Genomic DNA, 19729 nt, shown 5'->3' with positions numbered 1-19729 from the left:
GATCAGACTATGGAGGACTGAAACTGGTAAAACTAGAAAACAAAAGGGGGGGGATATAAAGTGCTCAATGACTAAATTAATTAAATGCACCATAAATAGAATGATGAAGTATTATTAAAAGTTAATAGCTTAATTAATACAATGGTAAATACATGCTGACTCACAGTTGTGTCGCCTGATTCAACTTTTTAAAATCAAAATCAATTTAAACAAAACAAAAAAGAAATGATTCAATAAAAAAAAACAACTAAAGAAAATAAGTATTATTTTATGTATTTATTTTGTATCAAAATCTATGTTTGCATTGAATGAACTGAATTGCCCTCTATTGTTCGGTAGGCTCTGAGTGGAACTGATTCTTTATCCCATTATCCAGTCGGAACTATTTGAGTGTAACACACGGCTTGGCAGTCATGTCGGCGCAGAAGTCGGGACGCTCACTGTTATAGTAGTCAGATATTGTGTTTAAAATAACTCATTCTGTAATATTTATATTGAAGCTGCATCAGTTTCAGATGAAGTGTTGAAGGAAAGCGACGTGGTCGTTGCAGTATCGATTTATTTTGAGGTAAAATAAGTTCACTGCCGACTTCTCCCCCAGGCTTTTCTCTCCTCTTCACTGTTAACGTTAGCTAACGTAAGGCTGGTTAGCTACGTTGATATGATTAAAAAACGTCAACTCAGTAGTGGCTCGCTTGTGTTTGGGTCACATTACCTAGCAGGGAAGGTGTTGTAGGAAACGTAACATTTATTCATGACGTTGTGGTGCTCGCAGCTGAACTAGTTCGTGCTTGTATCTCAAAGTGCTTCGTGTCTCGGTGTTTGTACTTGTTTTACTCCTGCTTCCGTTAATGTCACTTATGATAATTATGTATTGAGTGTATTAGTCACAGTGTTAAACATGGGTTCATACGTTTATATCAAGGGCTCTTTTCTCTTATGTTAGCTCAGATTGTATCAGTGCTGTTGTGCATGATTATTAATTATTAACAATGCTCGTTTTTGTATGCTGTCTTCTCAGTTATTGTTGTGAGCCATGGCATCACTATCAGAGGAGGTGCTGCTGGTGGTCAAAAAGGTTCGCCAGAGGAAGCAGGATGGCACACTTTATCTGATGGCTGAACGTATAGCCTGGGGTCCTGAGGGCAAAGACCGCTTCACAGTCAGCCACTTGTATGCAGATATTCGCTGTGAGTCCATAACATCACATCACAAGTAGTGCTCAAATAATGATGTGTTGATGGTGTTCAGGAGCTTAACTCTGTTTTATGTACAGGTCAGAAGATCAGCCCAGATGGTAAAGCTAAAATTCAGCTCCAGCTGATCCTTCACACCGGTGAGAGTACCACATTCCACTTTTCCAATGAGAGCAGTGCACTCAAAGACAGAGATGCTGCCAAAGAACTGCTGCAGCAGCTGCTTCCCAAGTTCAAGAAGAAAGCTAACAAGGAACTGGAGGAGAAAAACAGGTGAGATCTTGCTGTTTTCACATGTCTTTATAAGATAAGTCTGGTAACATCATGTGTTCTCAAAATTCAGAAATGGAGACCATGCAGTTGAATCAATACCTACTACAAAAGTAGTCACAAAAACAAAAACTAAACATTATGACCTTCATGAAGGGAGGATTTATTGTAGGACTGTTGGAGACTGTATGCGTTTTATTCAAGTGGAACCTAATAAACTGGCTACTGAGTGTATATGGACGTAATTTAGATTTTTTTATAGTTGTATGAAGTTTATTTTTTACATAAATCAGTATATAGTTTGATAACATCTTTTCCTCTTCTTAAAAGATGCTTTACAGTAAATTGATACAGTTTTCTGAAATTCATTGATTAATTCATTAACAGTTTAATTCTTAAAATATTATTGTTTGGTGTTTTTGCTGTAGGATGCTTCAAGAAGATCCAGTGCTTTTCCAGTTGTATAAGGATCTTGTGGTGAGCCAAGTGATCAGTGCTGACGAGTTCTGGGCCAACCGGTTAGGAGACATAAACAACTCAGACTCCACACCATACAACAACAAGCAGGATGTCGGTATATCAGGAGCCTTTCTGGTGAGCACAAGCCTTTGGAGCTTATATTCTTCTAAACACAGTAATTTGTTTAAACATGGACACCTCCGACATCACAACACAATGAAATTTAACAGATCTTCATTTTTTGCTTCACAGGCAGATATTAGACCTCAGACAGATGGCTGCAATGGTTTGAGATATAATCTGACAGCTGACATCATTGAATCCATCTTCAGGACATACCCTGCAGGTAAAAGATCACATCTCAACTTTGAAGTTTGCAACAGCAGAAAAATTCTGCTGCAAGCTCAGATTTTCATTTCATCTAAAGACAACACTGATTTTACTGATTAACACCCTCAGCCAGAGAAGAAGAATTGATTTGTGAAATCAGCTGGCATGTCTTTAACTAGACAGTGTAGTATATGCTCTCCTAAGTGACTGATATTTGATAGTGTTCCCCATTTATTACATAAAAGATTGGACTGAAAACAGTCATGTCAATTTGCCTTTTACATGCAGTGAAGCAGAAGTATGGCGAAAATGTGCCTCATAACCTGACGGAGAAGGAGTTCTGGACCCGGTTTTTCCAGTCCCATTATTTTCACAGAGACCGTATCAACACAGGAACACAGGATATCTTCTCAGAGTGTGCCAAGCAGGATGAAAAGGGTAGGAGTTTTTAAGTGTTTTTAGGTGCAAATATTTTATAGAAATGCAAGTATTTTCTGAAATTAAGAGCCTAACCTGATAAACCACAAATCTGTTGTCATATGTAACAGATTGTGTAACAAAAAACAGATTGTGTATATATATTTATATTGTATAGTTATATCTTCTACTTTTTAAAATAGTTTATATTGTTAATTTGTTATATTTTCTATTCTTTAAATAGTTTATATTGTTAATTTGTTATATTTTCACTTAATAGTTATTTGATGCATGCACCAATATCACCACAACAAATTCCTTGTATGTGTAACATCGTACTTGGCAATAAAGCTTTTTCTGATTCTGATTTTAAATCTGTCTCATGCAGGGTTAAAGTCTATGGTGGTTCAAGGAGTGAAGAATCCTTTGGTTGACCTCCTGTCATTGGAGGACAAAACATTAGATGAGGTGAGATGTGGTGAGATGATAAGTGTATCACAGCCACATCATACAACTTAAAAATAATTTTCTTGTATAGATTTCTTTTTCTATTCTGTCTTCCGACCTCAAGACTTGGTATTATCTGTGACACAGGGTTATGGAGCCAGCGCAACAACACCCTCAACTTCCAGTGCAAACAGGACAGTGAAGGAGAGCAGTAATGCTGCCATCATAAAGAGGTTCAACCATCACAGTGCCATGGTGCTGGCAGCAGGCTCACGAAAAGGGTAATGAGAAGTTCCTTTTTTCTTTTGTTTTTTGTTTAGACAAGGCTATAATTTTTGTGTCTTAAATTCGTTGCCAACTGTATCATATTCTAAAGTGAAACACCAACTGACCAAGCCAGTGAGACGAGCAGCACAGATGGGAACTCGAGGGATTCTGACTTATTCCAGCCTCCTGTAAAGAAGGTATGATGGCTCTGTAGTTTGAACAGATTTTTTCCAAAATATGGTTGTTCCGCTGTAACAGACTGAATCCTTTTTTTCTTTTGGCAAACTCTCATAGGTTAGATTACAAGAAGCCATTGAGTATGAAGATCTGCAAAGGGAAAACAGACTAAAAACAGTTGCGTTAAACCTCAAGAAGTCTGACAGGTACAGTGTGTCCATTTAATTAAAAAAAAATTTGTCCTTAATGGGTAAGTTAACATGTTCTTAACCCCAGATGGCATTAGTGATTATTGTAACACATCCATCAACAGCCCTTGTGCAGACTATAGCACTTAAACAGTTTTAGGCCTCTGTAGACAGAAATTAACTGTGCAGAATTCAGGAAGAAACTCTGTTGTGGGTGAGTCTCACATCCTCTGGGCAGAGTACTGTTTCGAAATAGATTATTGTATTTTAATTTCACGGTCACTGTGTGTAAGTTCCTGCCAGTCGTCATTAGCCAACACCTGAAGTTCACATAAAGTCAGAAATCTCAGGTACAGGACAAAGGATGCTCTTCCAATTTGCCGCCCCCATTTTGAATGTTAAAAACTTGACCAGTAATGAAATATTGATTTCAATTCTTGGTTGAATTTATGGCTACATGTTCTAACATATTTCTCAATCCCTCTCTTTGTTTATAAGATATGCTCATGGTCCTGTGCCACTTCAGTCTCAGCACTATACAACAAGCCAGGATATCATCAACTCTGTCAACTACATCCGGCATGAGATGGTCAATTACAAACCCAACCTCACTCAGGTTAGATCATACACGCTTCTGTAACTGAACATGAGTATATAATACGTATAGAGAACATACAAAAATCAGAAAACAGTATAACAGCAATAAAAGGTATAAAGCAATAAAATGTTTGAAAGGGTTTGAATAGGTTGTAAATAGAAGGGTGACAAACATAACACACAGCCTTTGTTGTCACTCTTTAAACCATGACCGTCCTTTGGTAACTGGTACTTGTGTTTGTACTTCTGTAAAGAATCAACCTTACACGATTATATATTTAATGTAACCAAAACCATGGTCTTTTCCTGAACCTAACAAAGTAGTTTTGGTGCCTAAACCCTAACCAAACTGTGACCATTTTACATTAACTTCTTAAAATGTGATTCACTTAAAATGTGATTTATGGTCATGTACACCCAGTTGTGAGTTACGAAGTGTTTTTCAGTATTCCTGAAAAGCAAGTAGAATGTAACTTGTTGAATGAATGAATGTTCCCTTAAAACTGATTCAGTACTCTTACTCTCTGCAGGTGTTGTCCAGCACAGCGGCTAGTTCTGCCATTACAGCACTTTCTCCAGGTGGTGTCCTCATGATGACAGGAACACAGCAAGCCATAAATCGTAAGTGCGTTATACAATTAATAAAAGACTGTAATATTACTGCTGTCTAGGTGTTTGGAATAGATAGAGGAGATAATAGTTTCTGTAAAAATAGCCCAAATCTCTGTTTACGGAAAATATTTAAATACTGAATATTTAAACTTGCAATATTCCATTTTTTTCATTTCTCTCCAATCTTTGTTTTTCTCCAGAGATGGTCCCCACTGAGGTTCAAGGAGAGTTGAAGCATCTTTATGCAGCAGCAGGAGAGTTGTTGAGACACTTCTGGTCCTGTTTTCCTGTAAACTCACCATTTTTGGAGGAAAAGGTGACTAATACTCCATGTATTGAAAGGACAAATAATTTTTGTCACACAGTCTGTTACACTGTCCTTTGGCAATTCTAATCTGGATTTTCCTCATGTATTTTCACATAGGTGATGAAAATGAAGACAAACCTGGAGAGATTTCAGATGACCAAACTTTGTCCTTTTCAGGAGAAGATTCAGCGTCAGTACTTGAGTACAAATGTAAGTCTTGAAGCAGTTAACAGTGACACAGTAATGGCTTATACCTTATGGCACTTGCATTTAAACTCTTATGTTGTTCCCACAGCTCACAGGGCATTTGGAGGAGATGTTGCAGACGGCCTATAGCAAGTTCCACATCTGGCAAACCCGGCGCATGTTGAGGAAAACCTGAGGTCTAATGGTTTAACAAAGAGAGAACGCGGAAGACATTAAAGTATTTGGACATAAATGGCCTGTGAAGGTTTCTCCAGACTGCTGTGAAGACACCACAGATCCTGATGGGACATGGTTCACAGGGGCTTAATGAGGATATAGATGGACGCTGCTACAACTGTTCAACAGAGACTAACTGCATCTCAGTCACAAATAACTGTAATTAGTTTCTTTCTCTTTTGTTTGTGTTTTTTCAATGGCTGAGAGACTGGTGCCGGTAATGGTTAAATGGGACTTTTAAAAAAGTGTAACATGACCAAATTTCAAGATGGAAAATCAGAAAGACGCTCAGGACAACAGGCTGAGGTGTGAGATGCCAGCGGAGGGCTGCCAACATGTGTTTATCAGTGCACAGAGCAGAGAAAGAGAGCTTGGACATTACAAGGAAGCCCCTCTGAGCACTGGGTCGATTTGTGGAACAAAGTTCCCAAAAATGTTAAGCAAAGGCGAAGTGAATATAGCAATACTGTAAAGACATTTCACACTCGAGTGCACTAGTGTGTGTGACTACAATCACACTGTCACTGGTTTGTAATGTCTGCACCCTCTGCACTGAAGACAACAATGTAACTCTGAATTAAAGTGAGGCATAAAGCTTTTGATCATACCGCTGTCTATTGAAAATGTAGTATTTCATTAAGCACTTCAACTTACTGATGCTTTTGTTTCTGTTTATATGCACATTCATCTCAGGTTTACAAGTTTGTTTTTCCCAGTGGCTCCTAACTGTGGCATCTAGCGCTACAGCTAGATGTTGTCACCTTTCTAAATATGCAGCGATTGTTGTAAAAGATACTCCAAAGTCATAGTTGAGTAAAAGTAAAGATACTCTAAGGTTTACAAATGCAAACAAATGTCTGTAAGGTACATCAAAAAATTACGCTGCCATTTGTAAAATTCTATTCTTTATATCTAGAGCCCTGTCTCTGTTCTGAGGGCCATGAAAGCTGCATATCTAAAAAGTACAAATAATACAATACAAAATCAGACTTCAGGTCCGCCAAATATAAACACTGTCAAACAGTATGAAACTTTTGGATGGGTCAGTTTGTTTATCAGTTTATTCAGTCATGAGATTTATTATTATTATTATTATTATTATTATTATTTAGTTTGTTTAGGCATTTAAAAAAAATCAATGAAGGTCTTTCTCTTCTGGTTAAAGTGTCTTCCCCATAACTACAGAGTACACCTTTAATTATCAAACACTCAAGTAAAAGTAAAGTGTTTATTTACATTGGGTCAAGGAATTTGGATATTTAACATTTTCTGATTCAGAATCTGTAGTTTTGTTTTCATCGGCTTGCCAATAAAGTAATTGAAAATGGTGCCGGTTTTGCTCTAATGCAGAATACAACCTGCAAAGTAACTGTCAAACAAATTTAGTGGAGTAAAAGCATAATATTGTGGTGGAATGGAAGTACAGTATAAAAAATAAAATACTCAAGTAAAGTACAAGTAACTCAATATTGTACTTAAAGAGATATACTCAGTTACATTCCATCACTATGTGTAACTGCTTTGTATAACTGGTAGATGGTTTCACTTTTTGTTAGGGCGTCCAGCAGCATCCACATCAGGGCTGGTGGGGAGGCCGCCGCGCTGCATTCAGGAAGTGCACTGACATCAGCTGAGAGAAGCCGTGACAGGTCGGCTGGCTGCCGTCCGAGTGTGGCGACACTGACCGCTAACTTTCTCCTCAAAAAGTGAGGGAACCCAGCGATGTAAGACAGCGAGGTTGATGTGGATTATTCATCGACAGTAAGTCACTCCGACCATTTGGTGAGTTTCACTGACGACACGGCGTGTGGATGACAACATCACGGTCTCAGCTAGCTAGCATGCGGGCTATAGCTTGTACATATATAAACACTGAGGCGAGTTGACATACTAAGCAAGAGCCTTTAGCTAAACATTAATTTTAATGACCCGTCCATGCATATTTAGCAAAAGTCACGTTGTGCTCATGTGTGTATATTAAAGTTTTCGGGGTTGCGTTAGTTGTGACAGAGACGTTAGCATCAGTGTCAGCAGACGGGTCTCGTGATGCAGACTGCCATGGTCGACCGATCGACTCGCCCCTTTAAATTAGTTGTGTTGAGCGAGGCAACTTTATCGATATTGTCGCTTTACTGAGTACATTCAACAACGACTTTAACCGAAAAGAGCCGTCCAGTAATCAAGTTGACCGAGGTGTAGTGGTTGGGTTGACATTAACTTGGAACGACTCGGCACGAAAGCTTGAAATGTAAAGGTCTGTTGTGGGTCAGTAATGTTAACGTGAAGACGTTATAGTGACTTAACGGTTAATCAACGTCCCGTCGCTGTCCTCTTTAGCTAGCACAAGTAGCACCTAGCTTACTGAACTGTAAACAGCCATGCAGTATTTTGGGTGCCGGTGCTTTCCTCGGGTATTTCCACTTCATGGCACTTCATGTTTGCAGTTTTGTTTCAAGTGCCCAAAAGTCGTACTTGAGTAAAAGTGAAGATACCATGTCACAAGATTACATTGGTTAAAGTGAAAGTCGGAAATTCACACAAAACCTCAGTGAAAGTGTTGGCATATTAAATATACTTAATATCAAACAAAAGTACAAGTGAAAGAAATGAGGCATATATTTACATATTCAGCCAGGCAGTAGACAGAGACTCATACTTTTATTATCTGCCTGATTTAAATATATTTATTTAAAAAAACAAAAAAACAGTTTTCTTTTCTTTGGTACATTCCATCACAGCATACTTGTACTCCACTTCAACTGTGGATGTAATTGATAGCTCTGTTATCTTTCACACTGCACGATTTTACATGCAAACACACACACACACACACACACACACACACACACACACACACACACACACACACACAATGAGCTTTAGAATAAAATTTTAAAAGATAAAAGAAGACTTTGGCGAGCTGCAATAATGCATGCTTTGTAACCTGTTGATGCAGCAGCAATAATGATCTCTTATAGGTAAAATAAAACTGTTATACTCAAGTGGTCATGTTAACCTTTTGTTAGTTTAAGTAAGATGGCTGTTAAAACTTCTCAGCTTCCAGTGACTTAAAGTATTGTTGTTACTTTGACTTTTAAGTGAGGGATCTTAATTTAACCTCTACCACTTTACATTCCTGTAGCACTTAAGTGCAAACAAATACAGTCAGAGTTGAATGCCACTCCTCACCTTCTTTTGAGATTCCTATGTCAGCTACTGAATGTTCAGGACCAGTTATGTTCTCTCACACTGATCTTTTGCCAACAGTAACTGATAACTCTCATGAGCTGCAGCGTTAGTTTTGCTTCTGCTTCCTCATAATTTAAATCCACAATAAGTCAATTAGAGTGTGTCTTGTCCTTCATTCTGGTCCTCTGGTCCTTTCTGGCAATATCAGCTGATGGTTCCAGGACAAGAAATATTTAAACAGCACTTGCACAATATTACAGGATAAGATGTTTTTACTCCTAGATGTTTCATCTTCATTTGTCTTCCTCATGTTAGGGATTACATGAAATGTATGTGAAACTTTGCTAAATTACAAAATATCCTTTAAAGTGTAGTTTTGCGTAACATTTTAAATGTCCATGAGAATGATGAGGATGTCTTATCGGGCCAGAGTCAGTGAAAATTGAAGTCACGATCGGTCAATTTAGGAGCGTTGGTACACTATTAAAAGTCAGATGGCACACAGCTGAGGACCGTGGTATGTGAGGAAGCAGAGTAGTGACTCCCGTTTTTGATTCTTTCACAGATGTAGAGGATCACCAGTGAAGATGCCTCTATTACCAGTCGTTCCAGAGAATCACAGTCATGTTCTGGCAGAGTTTGACTGCCTTGATCCGCTCCTGTCTGCTCTCCGACTGGACTCCGGAAGGCTGAAGGTAGGATTCACCATCACATGCCTCACGAGAAATACATACATCATACAATACATACATACATAAATCATACATCGATGATTTATAGTACCTTGTTATTTAATGTCTTTAAAGCAGTGCACAGTGAACAATTGGTGAATAACAGTTGGATTGAGTCGTAGGAGAAGTTGGGGTAACACTTTCGATGAAGACCACATCCATTGTTCATTTATTTAACAATGTATCTAAATTAATAGGACGAGTAACCTGTTTGTAAATGTGACCCTGTTGCTTTACAGTGTACCTGTTTGGCCGTGTCAAGGAAGTGGCTCGCATTAGGGACTTCAACAGGAGGGTTGCACCTGATTCAGAGGGAGGGCTGGAAGCAAAGGCTCATCCTCACTCACAAGGTAGTATGTGAATGAGTACCTCAGGCTATTGTTCTGCTTATAAGATAATAAAGAATACAGTGTTTGTGTGTGTTGATTTCTCTCAGTTTCGTGTTTAATTCTAAATCCGTGGTGCACTCTTTTTCAGGAGGGATCTATCACTCAGGTGGCGTGTTGTCCTCATGATGAAGACTTTATTGCTGTTGCAACAAGGTTAGGTCCTCTCCCTGAGGCAAAGATATGTCTCATACTAATCTTCCCCCTGTCTAAATTCACCTCTAGTTATCTGGTGCTACTGACTTCTTGTGTTTCTTTGTGTTGGGATGCGTTGCCTGTATTGTTCACAGTGTTTTTTTCTGCTCCAGTCAGGGTCTGGTGGTGGTGTGGGAGCTGCAGCTGGAACGGCGGGGTCGTCCAGAGAGAGTCAGTGTGTCCTGGGAGCACCGTGGTCACGCCATCACTGCTCTCTGCTGGGACACCAGCACTCTCAGAGTTTTTGTCGGGGATTCAGGAGGCAAGGTGACCTGTCTCCGTGCAGGATCCTCCAAGCTGGGCAAGGTAGTGGCTGCTGATTAATGTTGAAAATTGTTTGTTTCGTCAATGATAATGTAATACAGTATGGAAAGTAAATGTGGGTTTTGAAAGAGTTTAGAAAATTACTAGTTGGTAAGGTAGCAGTCATGTATGGTCTCAGAATTAAATCAGGCCAGCAGGCTTTAATTCAAGTCAGGTGATGATCATAGCAAGCTTCAATCAGCTGACTAAGGATCTAAAAATAAAAATGACTGACTCTTACATGGCACATTCAACAAAGAAATTCATCTCAGTCCCCAGATTTGAATATTAATTAGACACTGGCGGTTCAATATCAAACATTCATTGTGCGCAACAACCTAATATTTCTGAACTGCACTACTTGGTATGTCATTTTTTGGTTTAATTCTGATTGGAGTTTATTTTAATCTCAAACAGAAAAAACCTAGAAGGTTGAAATTCGATCAACAGAATACATTTTTTTTACAGCAAAGTATAAGTAGATTGTAGTAAATAGAGTAAAATATGCACAATAACCACCAGTATGCTAAATTATTATTTATTTATTAGAATAATATTTTACTATTGTTAAAAGTTTTTGTTATTTTTTTCTTACCAGTTTCAATATTTCCATGCTTTAAGTGACAATTTGATATTGTGTTGTTCTCTCTAGGGGTCAGCATTTGTTATCTTTCCTGTTCAGACCGTCACCACTGTGGACTCAAGAGTGGTTCAGCTCGGGTACCAAGATGGCCGCCTGTTGGTGTCTTCCCTGAGCCGCTGCTACCTCTGTGACACAGACAGGTGAGTACCAGCAAGGCTGCATAAACCACAAAACTGGTATGTTACTACTGGACATTGGGACTGGACTAGGGACTATACTTACCAAAATGAAGGCCTTAACATGGACACTATTATATTATTATTATTATTATTATTATTATTATTATTATTATTATTATTATTATTATTATTATTATTATTATTATTATGAGAAGTGAATTTGGTACTTTGTTTGTATTGTAGTAATTTGTATGTTTTAATTACCGTGGCAGGTATAGAAAGTGAATGAAAGTGACTTTTCGTTCATAATTTTCTTTAAAACGGTAATGCAACAGAATCTAAGGTAAATCTATTTTTGCAATCTATTTTTTTCTGCGTTTAGGGAGAAGTTCTGGCGTGTTGGAAATAAGGAGCGTGATGGGGAGTATGGAGCTTGTTTTTTCCCCCAGAACAGGGGATTATTAGTCGGTCAGCCCCCCTTGCTGTACTGTGCCCGGCCGGGATCCCGAGTATGGGAGGCCAGTTTTAATGGCGAGGTTTTGAGCACCCATCAGTTCAAACAGCTGCTGGCCTGTCCTCCTCTACCTCTCATCACATACAGGTATAGGCTGTTCCTGCTTTTAAATTGTCTTTTCTAAAAGAACAAACTCCTAATTTGCCTTTTGTTCCTCTATACCTGCAGAAATGAGCCACATTATAATCCAGCACAGAAGAGCTCCCAGTCAATAGCCTTCCCTAAACTGCTTTATTTGGGGTAATGTTGGCTATGATGATATGTTTTCTTATCAGAGTGGTTAGGCTTGTTGATCACTGTTTTTTAATCATATACACACTACTGAATACAAGACAAATGTGTTATTTACGTCAGACTAACTGTATACTTCTATTAATTTGTGTAGAGACCAAAACTTGCTGACATGGACTGATTCCGCTGTTTATATCTTCACACCTCAGAATGGACAAGTCCTCCTTTGGACTGAAGTCAAAGGTGTGTTTTTTGCTTTTCCCAAAACACCATGAGAGTTCCTTTCAAGTAGTTATGACAGTTTTTTTAATCAATAAACGCACACATGCTAGATATGTTGTTACAGATCTAAAACAGTAACCCCCCCAGACATATTTTTTCTATTTAATGAACTGTAAATTGATTTAAACTTGTTTTTTCATTTATTAGACTTGGTTGATATCGTAGTCTACCGCAGCGAGCTCTTCTGTCTCCACGGCAGCGGACGTCTGTCTCACCTCTCCTTGTTATCTGCCGAGCGCTGTGTCGAGCGTCTGCTGCGGCGGGAGTCCTGGCCTCTAGCTGCTGTTGTCTGCTGTATGTTCCAGCACACAATCACCACCAGCAGGGTAAGATGGCTGCCACTGCCATGCTAACTGGTCTCGTCACTGTGCACTGTTGTTGTTCATATGACTTTATGACTTCCTGTGTTCCTAAGGTGAGGTTTCACAACTTGATTGGCCTGGCCATAGAAATAAAAAAAACATCCAGGTGTAAGATATGACTGCTGCTATTGTCTTAGAAACAGTGTTATACTTTCATCAGGGATTGTCTCTGTCTTTCCTCTTAACACAGCACATAGTGAATCAGATGTAAGTCTAGTTTTGCCTTGAAATCAAGTTTTGTGAAATTGACATACTACAGATTAAAGTAAATGAAGCATTTTTGAAGTCAGGTATCTTAAACACATAATAAATCATCTTTTGGAATATTGATACAGTATTGATAAAAAAGCTTTTCTGGTTCAGGCCAGGAAATCAATTCCCATCGACCGCCTTGAACATCTCAGGTCCCAGCTCAGCTCCAGTACACACCTGGAGCTCTCTGGCCAGTTGGAGGAAGTCATCAATAAACTAGAACCTCTGGACTCGGCCTGCAGCAGCCGAAGGAGTAGTATCTCCTCACATGTAAGTTAAAGTAACTTTCTGTAGATGAGGGGGGTTTTAAAGTTCAAGACTGTAGGGTTCCCCTCAGACAAAACCCTTAACCCCCCCCAAATCTCTAGATTTCTGTGACATCCAAGACAGCCTAATATTGCTAATTGACATAACTTCAGACAACACCAAATATAAAAAAGTTCTGTCTAAGGTATTTTTTACTCTCTGACTCTGAACTTACGCTTTATCGAAATGACACAGATGAAGGTTATTTTAGCTACTGGATCTAATTTTGATACCTAATAATGTAATTATGTAATGTAAAAAAAAATCCCACTAATTGTAATAATTCTGGATTATTAGCATACCACTTCCATTTCATTTAATGTCTATGGGAGCCAGTGAATCCAGTTACTGTGGAGTGTCTCTGTGGCATTACATTGTATTTGATGTTTGTTAAGGACTAGCAGGTTTCAACAGTCAAATTAAGCTCACAGTTAACGTTGGCCTGTTAAATATCTCCGCTATGACTTTCTTTTATCTCATGACTAATTAATAGCTCCATGGAGCAGAACTGCATGCAGAATAAATCAACATAAAAAAAACACATCATGGTTTAATTGAACAGGCATTCAGCATATTTAATTCTGAACTGATTGCAACAGATGTTACAATCTGTATGTACATGTAATAAATGCCTGGACTTATCTCGGTCACATCATTAACCAGGAGAGCTTCAATGTCCTGGACTGTGGAATCTATCGTGTGATCAGCCGCAGAGGGAGTCAGTCGGATGAGGAGACAGGCTCCCTCATCAATCAGTCCACGTCAGAGGAGGAGCGACTCAAAGAGTTCAGTTTTGTGCAGGAGGAAGATCAGGTGGAACAAGGTAAGAGATCATCAGCCACAAAATGAGCCATCAGTGTAAATTATATAACGTACAAAAATGTAATTCAGAGTTGTGTTTCTTTTTGTCCCTTCAGGACAGCCTGATTTAGATTTTATGAATAAACAGGTTATCTTCAAGTGTTAATACAATTATCACTGCCGTGACCCAAAATGATATAGAGGTGCAGATGTTCTCATCTGCTCTCACTCAAAGTAAATTCTTCATCAGCAGAACAAATGATAAAGCTCTTATTCACAAACAAACTTATTCACACACAGTCTGTTGTTTCTTTCTTTCTTTCTTCACTCCTTCTTTTTCTCTGCTTTGGACTGTGTCTCTCTCTCTAAGCAGGAACAAACTCCTTTTTTGCAACTTCTGAGTTCAATGTGAAAAGAGAGTGAAATTATTTTCAGTTTTACATCTAACACTATATTGAAATAAATGAACAATAAAAAACAAAATATGAAGGAAAATGCCAAATACGATATCTTGGATTTTTGCCACTGCTGAAAGATTTTAAATATAAATAAATGACATGATAATAATTTTACTCTTTGACTTTATGTGCATTGTCATGAGGATCATCATGTATACATTTCTGAAACCTTTTTGTATGTTTCTAATTTGATTTGAAAAAATTAAATCAATTAATACTGTTGCTGTGCTGTACTGGATTTGTTTGAGAGAGCTGAATGAGCAGTCTTATGACTGACGTGCTTTGCGAATATAATCATTCTGTTAATATCAAGTTTCCTGTCTGTTCCATGTTATCACACATATATCACCATTTGGTTCCTTTGCATTGTGCAGCATTTAATTTACGTTGTCTTTGTAGTGGTGTCTGGCACCTTTGCTCCATTTGCTTGCATTATGTCCTCTGCCTCTCATCACTCCCGTCCAGTACTCCATCCATCTGTGTTTTTCCTCTGGCTCTTGCCTCCATCCTTGTTCAGATCCACAGAGCAGCGAGCGTATGGAGGCCGAGCGATCAGAGCAAGGCCTGCAGTTCCACCTCCCCCTCTCATTCCGCCCCAAACCCCCTCGCATCGCCCTGCAGGCCGTCAAAGACAGGTGAACAACCAGAGAAATCAAGGACAGAATTGTGAACAGCTTTAAACAGAATGGATTGTTCTTCTTTCATTTGTTCTTTCACTCCAAATATAATATTGTTCAGGCGCAGCTGTGCTTTCACAGGGCTTACTTCCCCTTTCCACTGAAGAGCCACATCTAGTTTTTTTCAAAGCACTTCACACTCATTTGTCACTTGTCATATGAAATCCTCCACTGCTTGTAGTTCAGTTCTGTAAACCCATCAGATGCAATCTCATCAACGACAGGTTGTGTTATTATTTGATTTTATTTTCTTCAGTGTTTCAAGTTTTGTTAAGAAGACAACAGAGAAGATCAACACCCTTCAGATGAACTCTGAGCTCCGGCAACGATCTGAATTCAAAGAGGGCATACAGGCTGACACTACAAGTTCACACTCAGAGGAGATGGATAACGAGTAAGTAGACTTGTAACAGTTTCTACTGAGAACAGTTATCACTCCATGAGCTAACAACTTCTATTTTCTTTCAATTATGAAAACCACTGAATAAAATTTATCGCCACAGAGTTTATGATGAAATGCCGAACACAGAGGCTGACATGCAGGAGCTTCGAGCAGCAACAGAGCGAGCTATGTAAGTATTGCACACCATTTTTTTTTAGAATATTTGACAATCTTTTCCCCAGTTTTAATAGTATGAACTGAATGTATATTTACTCTATTTTCCAAACTTCAGCTCCCAGATCCAAGATCCTTTGGTGCTACTGGATCCAGCCTGCTTGAGAGAAACTCTGCTGGAGTGGCTGCCGGTGTTGGAGCGAATACTCGGTCCTGAGGAGCACGGGTCAGGTGCTGCAGGGGATTCAAAGGTGGATGATGCAGGAGAGGAGAGATGGGAGAGAGATTATCTCAACCCCTGCTCAGAGCAACAAGAGGAGTCTTTTTGCTTATCAGGAGAACCAACAGAAAGCATTACTGAGGATGAGAAGAAAGAGGAATCTCCTGAGCTCGGAGGAAAAGAGGACCAATGTGACTCTGCTGAGAAGGAGCCCGAAGCTTCAAAAGGGAGTCCTCCAGAGCCAGTTCGAGTGGGGTCTCCCAAACCCGTACCGTCAGATCTCTTGGCTAATCTCACCCAGCTGGCAACGCTGTACACAGAGCTGAGCTGCTTCAGAAACCAGCAGGATAAACCAGCAGTGGGGTGCACACATTTCCTGCGGCGCTACTTCTTTCTGCTGGATAAGGAGCGCGTGAGAAGAATGTGCCTGCTGTGTTATGAGGAGCAGCCGGAGGTGCAGAGCTCCTTCACTGAGGCCATGTTAGGTCAGCTTCACCTTCTGATTCTTTTTTTCAGATTTCAAATTTCACAAATAAAACAAAGAAAATAATATAAAGAAAAACAGTAAAATAATTTAAAAAAATATATATTAAAATCTCTTCTATTATTTTATGTCATTCTCTGTAGATCTCACTCAGTCCAGTAAGGTGGTGGAAGTTATTCAGAGAGGTGATCTGCTGAGATCCCTGCGCAGTCTGAGAGAGCTGCAGCCCTGGAGTGCACCTCCTCTCCTCGCTCATTTACACCGGTCAGTGCACTTATTTCTTTCACTGTCAGCACACTTTATGAACCTTGTAAGTAAGATCTCTTTGTTGTTATCTAGGCTGTATGAGAAGCACGGGGAGGCGGCTGTACGGTCGTTTTCTCAGTTTTATCCTGCAATAACTCCTGCTGACATAATGACCATGGCTCAGCGAAGCCACTTCCTGGCATACCTGGATAATCTGGTCCAATCACGAACTGAGGGGCACAGGTTAATCTTCTTATCATATATTTGTCATAAATTAAAAAAAAAAAACAAAGCTCTCCTTGTTGCTGAATTTTACATTCACCTCTACCTCTAGGTTGTCATTTTTGCAGTCCCTTCTGGATCCAGAATCGTTAAGACAGGACTGGCTCGAGCTGGCACTTACCCATGATGCTCCTCAGCGCTGTGATACCCTGACCCCTGATGGACTGCCCAGGTCTGGTAACATTATATCAACAATGGTGTACCTTTAATACATTTTAAGACTTACTTGAAAAAAGAGACACATTTAGACCTGATGGCGGTAAACTAAGCCACTATCATGGGTACATTTCATTAGTGAGTCATGTTTAATCCGCAGATCTATCGATATGCAACGTGCAGCCCTATAATAATTGTAACAGTGAATTGGTATGACTCCTGCTGCAGGCGGCATTCTCACTGTTACAGTTGGGGATACGGACGCCTCCTGTCTCTCCTGATTCATCTTCCTGCTGATCTGTCCTCCAAGCAGAAGATGGCAGAGACTTGCCGCAGTCACGGGTATTTTGGATTTTCTTTCTTTTTGCTGTTAATGCTTTGTGGTGAGCTTTCATTGTCTATATAACCCTTCTGTATCGGGTGTGTGTGCAGGTACTGGATTGGCTACCTCTACCTTTGCAGTGAGCTGCAGTGTCGTACGGAAGCATTTGCCACCATCTGTAAACTGGATGACATCAGTCTGCTAGAGGAACCTGAAGGTAAAATGGAAATCTTTTCATTTTACTCTTCCACACAGTAGCAGAATTATAATGTCTAAGGGGCTGAGAGGAAAGTTTGTATCATGAGGTGTGTCAAAGGTTACTCAAAGCCCTGTCACACAAAAACCCATAATCGCTGCACTGGCTCGCTGTTTTTTTCCAGGTGTTGAGCCCCAGACCTTGGATGAGTGGAAGCTCTTGATCCAGTTATCACCGCAGTGCAGCAGCGTGGGTGACTCTGAGCAGGTCCCTGGTGTGAATGGGAGCAGCTGGTCCAATGGCTCGTCTGACTGCGGAGGGAAGATCAGCCCAGAGAGTCTGACCCTGATGCTGGCTCGGACGGCCGGTCCGGACCGTGCGATGGCCGTCCTGGAGGAGTGTGGAGTGCAGGTGGTCCTTTCACAGCAATCCGAACTGGTGTGTGAGCTGCTGAGAGTCACTGAGAAGAGGCAGAGGTGGGTCACGGTGCAGGTTACCAAACTGTAAAACTTTAAAAATTATAATTCTTGTGACTCCTGACTAATGTTGGGTTTTTTTGACATGATGGGATTCTGTTTATCTTTTTAAGGTGGTGACATTTTGGCAGAAGTGCTAATTTAATCCATCAACTTTATTAAGTTTGCTTCTTGGAGAGAGAGAAACATTTTAGAGATTTCTTAGTGGCATGGAGAGCATGACAGTGAGCTTAGTGGTCTGAAAATCCCTTTTTAATAACTTGATATTGAAACAAACTGTGTGTTTGTCATCACAGGGACTATTAGAATCATTAAGAATGGGTGTGTTTTGTATTTTATAGGTATCACAGTATGATGTCTTTTTTGCATTTCAGAGCGATGATCCAGACGATGCTCGAGCGCTGCGATCGCTTCCTGTGGTCTCAACATGCCTAACTAAAGATCGCCACCGTGTGGAGAGAGGCGTCTCTACAAGATGACTAACACTGTATGTAAATCTCCCCAATAACTGCTGATAAAACTGTGACTTAATTTATACACTGTAATATTTGTCAGAGCTTTGCAGTTTAAATGATGGTACTTCTCCTCCCACTGAAAACAGTATTATCGTTTTAAATGTTACTTTCCTTTTGCACAGATTTTTCCAGTATTATCCTCTTCATTCCATTAAGTTGCCAATTTTATCAATATTCAGACATGTGTACAGGGTTATCTCTACACTACCTTTTTTTTTAAACAGTTCAGGTGAGATGCTTTTTTGCATGTGCAGGTTGTCAAATATCGAAACAACAAAAAATTAGCTGTCAATAATAACTGTGAAATGTTCTAACCAGGTGATATTATGTGAATAAAAGCTGTCGATATAAAACCTCTTTTTATTTTCATGAGTTCTTTTGTTTGTTTTTTTAAATGTGCATTTTTCCCTCCTGTATCAGTGTCAGTGAGGACAAACACGAGAGAGGCTCTAATCCAACCTACAGATGAACTGACGATGCTACTGCAAACTAGCTGTAGGTTCTGTTTTACACCTGTCCAATGAAGTTTGCAATCATCTACTTGTCTGTTGAAAATTGAAAAACACAAAAAACCTTTTATTCCACACACGTCTCAAGCCAGTAGAATCCACTGAAATGTCTTAGCTGGATAAATTATACAGAAAGTTGACTCGGTATGAAAACTGTGTGACTCCACAGCAAGTCCAGCTTCCACACTGTCCTCAACTCCACTGCTTCACTAAAGTAAGAGTACTCATTTATCAAAATGAATGACATGGCGTATACTAGACCAAACATATCAAACCAAATATAAAACATATAAATCTTATTTTTGATATGAAAAAATGTATGTTATCTGGAATTAGTATAAAATATGTAAATAAAAATAAGAAAAATAACAAGCTTGTCTTTTCCTATTACAGTAGTGTTTTGCATTGTTTATTTTTGCACACCAAAAGCATAACAAATCAACCTTATATCTTAACTTCTCTTATTGCAACTGCAAAACAAAATTAAGTCCCATCCTTGTGTCCAACTACGTAGACAGATTTGGTCGATTAGTTCAGGTTTTGAGATAAAGGTTAACCCAGAAAGAATCCACGTAACTAGAGAACATGGACAAGTGGGAAAAACTGGTGAACTGTCTGGTGTATTTTT

General features: G+C 39.4%; 2 protein-coding genes across 5 annotated transcripts; both read left to right on the top strand.

Annotated features, from left to right (window-relative positions):
• Positions 1–390: 390 nt before the first annotated feature.
• On the top strand, positions 391–6298 carry gtf2h1 (general transcription factor IIH, polypeptide 1). The gene is made up of 15 exons (XM_037107108.1): positions 391–568; positions 1022–1190; positions 1277–1469; positions 1895–2060; positions 2178–2271; positions 2544–2693; positions 3061–3140; positions 3267–3400; positions 3496–3583; positions 3681–3769; positions 4250–4367; positions 4879–4969; positions 5161–5276; positions 5385–5477; positions 5563–6298. Exons 2-15 carry the CDS (start codon positions 1037–1039, stop codon positions 5647–5649), a joined length of 1653 nt encoding a protein of 550 aa, XP_036963003.1. The 5' UTR covers positions 391–568; positions 1022–1036; the 3' UTR covers positions 5650–6298.
• Positions 6299–7254: 956 nt separating this feature from the next.
• hps5 (HPS5 biogenesis of lysosomal organelles complex 2 subunit 2) lies at positions 7255–18949 on the top strand. Of its 4 annotated transcripts, none has more exons than XM_037107104.1 (23): positions 7258–7451; positions 9445–9574; positions 9850–9960; positions 10088–10152; positions 10305–10497; positions 11147–11277; positions 11639–11857; positions 11939–12010; positions 12156–12244; positions 12431–12609; positions 13009–13167; positions 13867–14026; positions 14980–15097; positions 15396–15533; positions 15643–15711; positions 15814–16400; positions 16543–16663; positions 16739–16888; positions 16980–17099; positions 17312–17425; positions 17516–17622; positions 17786–18077; positions 18452–18949. In XM_037107104.1, the coding sequence occupies exons 1-23, from the start codon at positions 7432–7434 to the stop codon at positions 18510–18512; spliced, it is 3405 nt and encodes a 1134-aa protein (XP_036962999.1). In that variant the 5' UTR covers positions 7258–7431; the 3' UTR covers positions 18513–18949. The 4 variants fall into 4 exon arrangements, with proteins under 4 accessions (XP_036963002.1, XP_036962999.1, XP_036963000.1 ...); XM_037107105.1 differs by having other exon boundaries at positions 7259–7472; XM_037107106.1 differs by lacking the exon at positions 7258–7451 and adding an exon at positions 7587–7944.
• Positions 18950–19729: the final 780 nt, after the last annotated feature.

The sequence above is a fragment of the Acanthopagrus latus genome, chromosome 8 (assembly GCF_904848185.1).
Source record: "Acanthopagrus latus isolate v.2019 chromosome 8, fAcaLat1.1, whole genome shotgun sequence".
NCBI classification, from domain to species: domain Eukaryota; kingdom Metazoa; phylum Chordata; class Actinopteri; order Spariformes; family Sparidae; genus Acanthopagrus; species Acanthopagrus latus.
The sequence above is the reverse complement of the archived record's forward strand: the minus strand, read 5'-3'. Positions and strand labels throughout refer to the sequence as shown.

Excerpts from the sequence above, each read along its gene's own strand:
- gtf2h1 (XM_037107108.1), top strand. The coding sequence starts at position 1,037 with ATGGCATCACTATCAGAGGAGGTGCTGCTGGTGGTCAAAAAGGTTCGC. Across the intron at positions 4,970-5,160 it reads AACACAGCAAGCCATAAATC|AGATGGTCCCCACTGAGGTT; the intron begins GTAAGTGCGTTA and ends GTTTTTCTCCAG. Across the intron at positions 5,277-5,384 it reads CACCATTTTTGGAGGAAAAG|GTGATGAAAATGAAGACAAA; the intron begins GTGACTAATACT and ends ATTTTCACATAG.
- hps5 (XM_037107104.1), top strand. The coding sequence starts at position 7,432 with ATGTGGATTATTCATCGACA. Across the intron at positions 9,575-9,849 it reads TGGACTCCGGAAGGCTGAAG|TGTACCTGTTTGGCCGTGTC; the intron begins GTAGGATTCACC and ends GTTGCTTTACAG. Across the intron at positions 16,664-16,738 it reads CTCCTCGCTCATTTACACCG|GCTGTATGAGAAGCACGGGG; the intron begins GTCAGTGCACTT and ends GTTGTTATCTAG.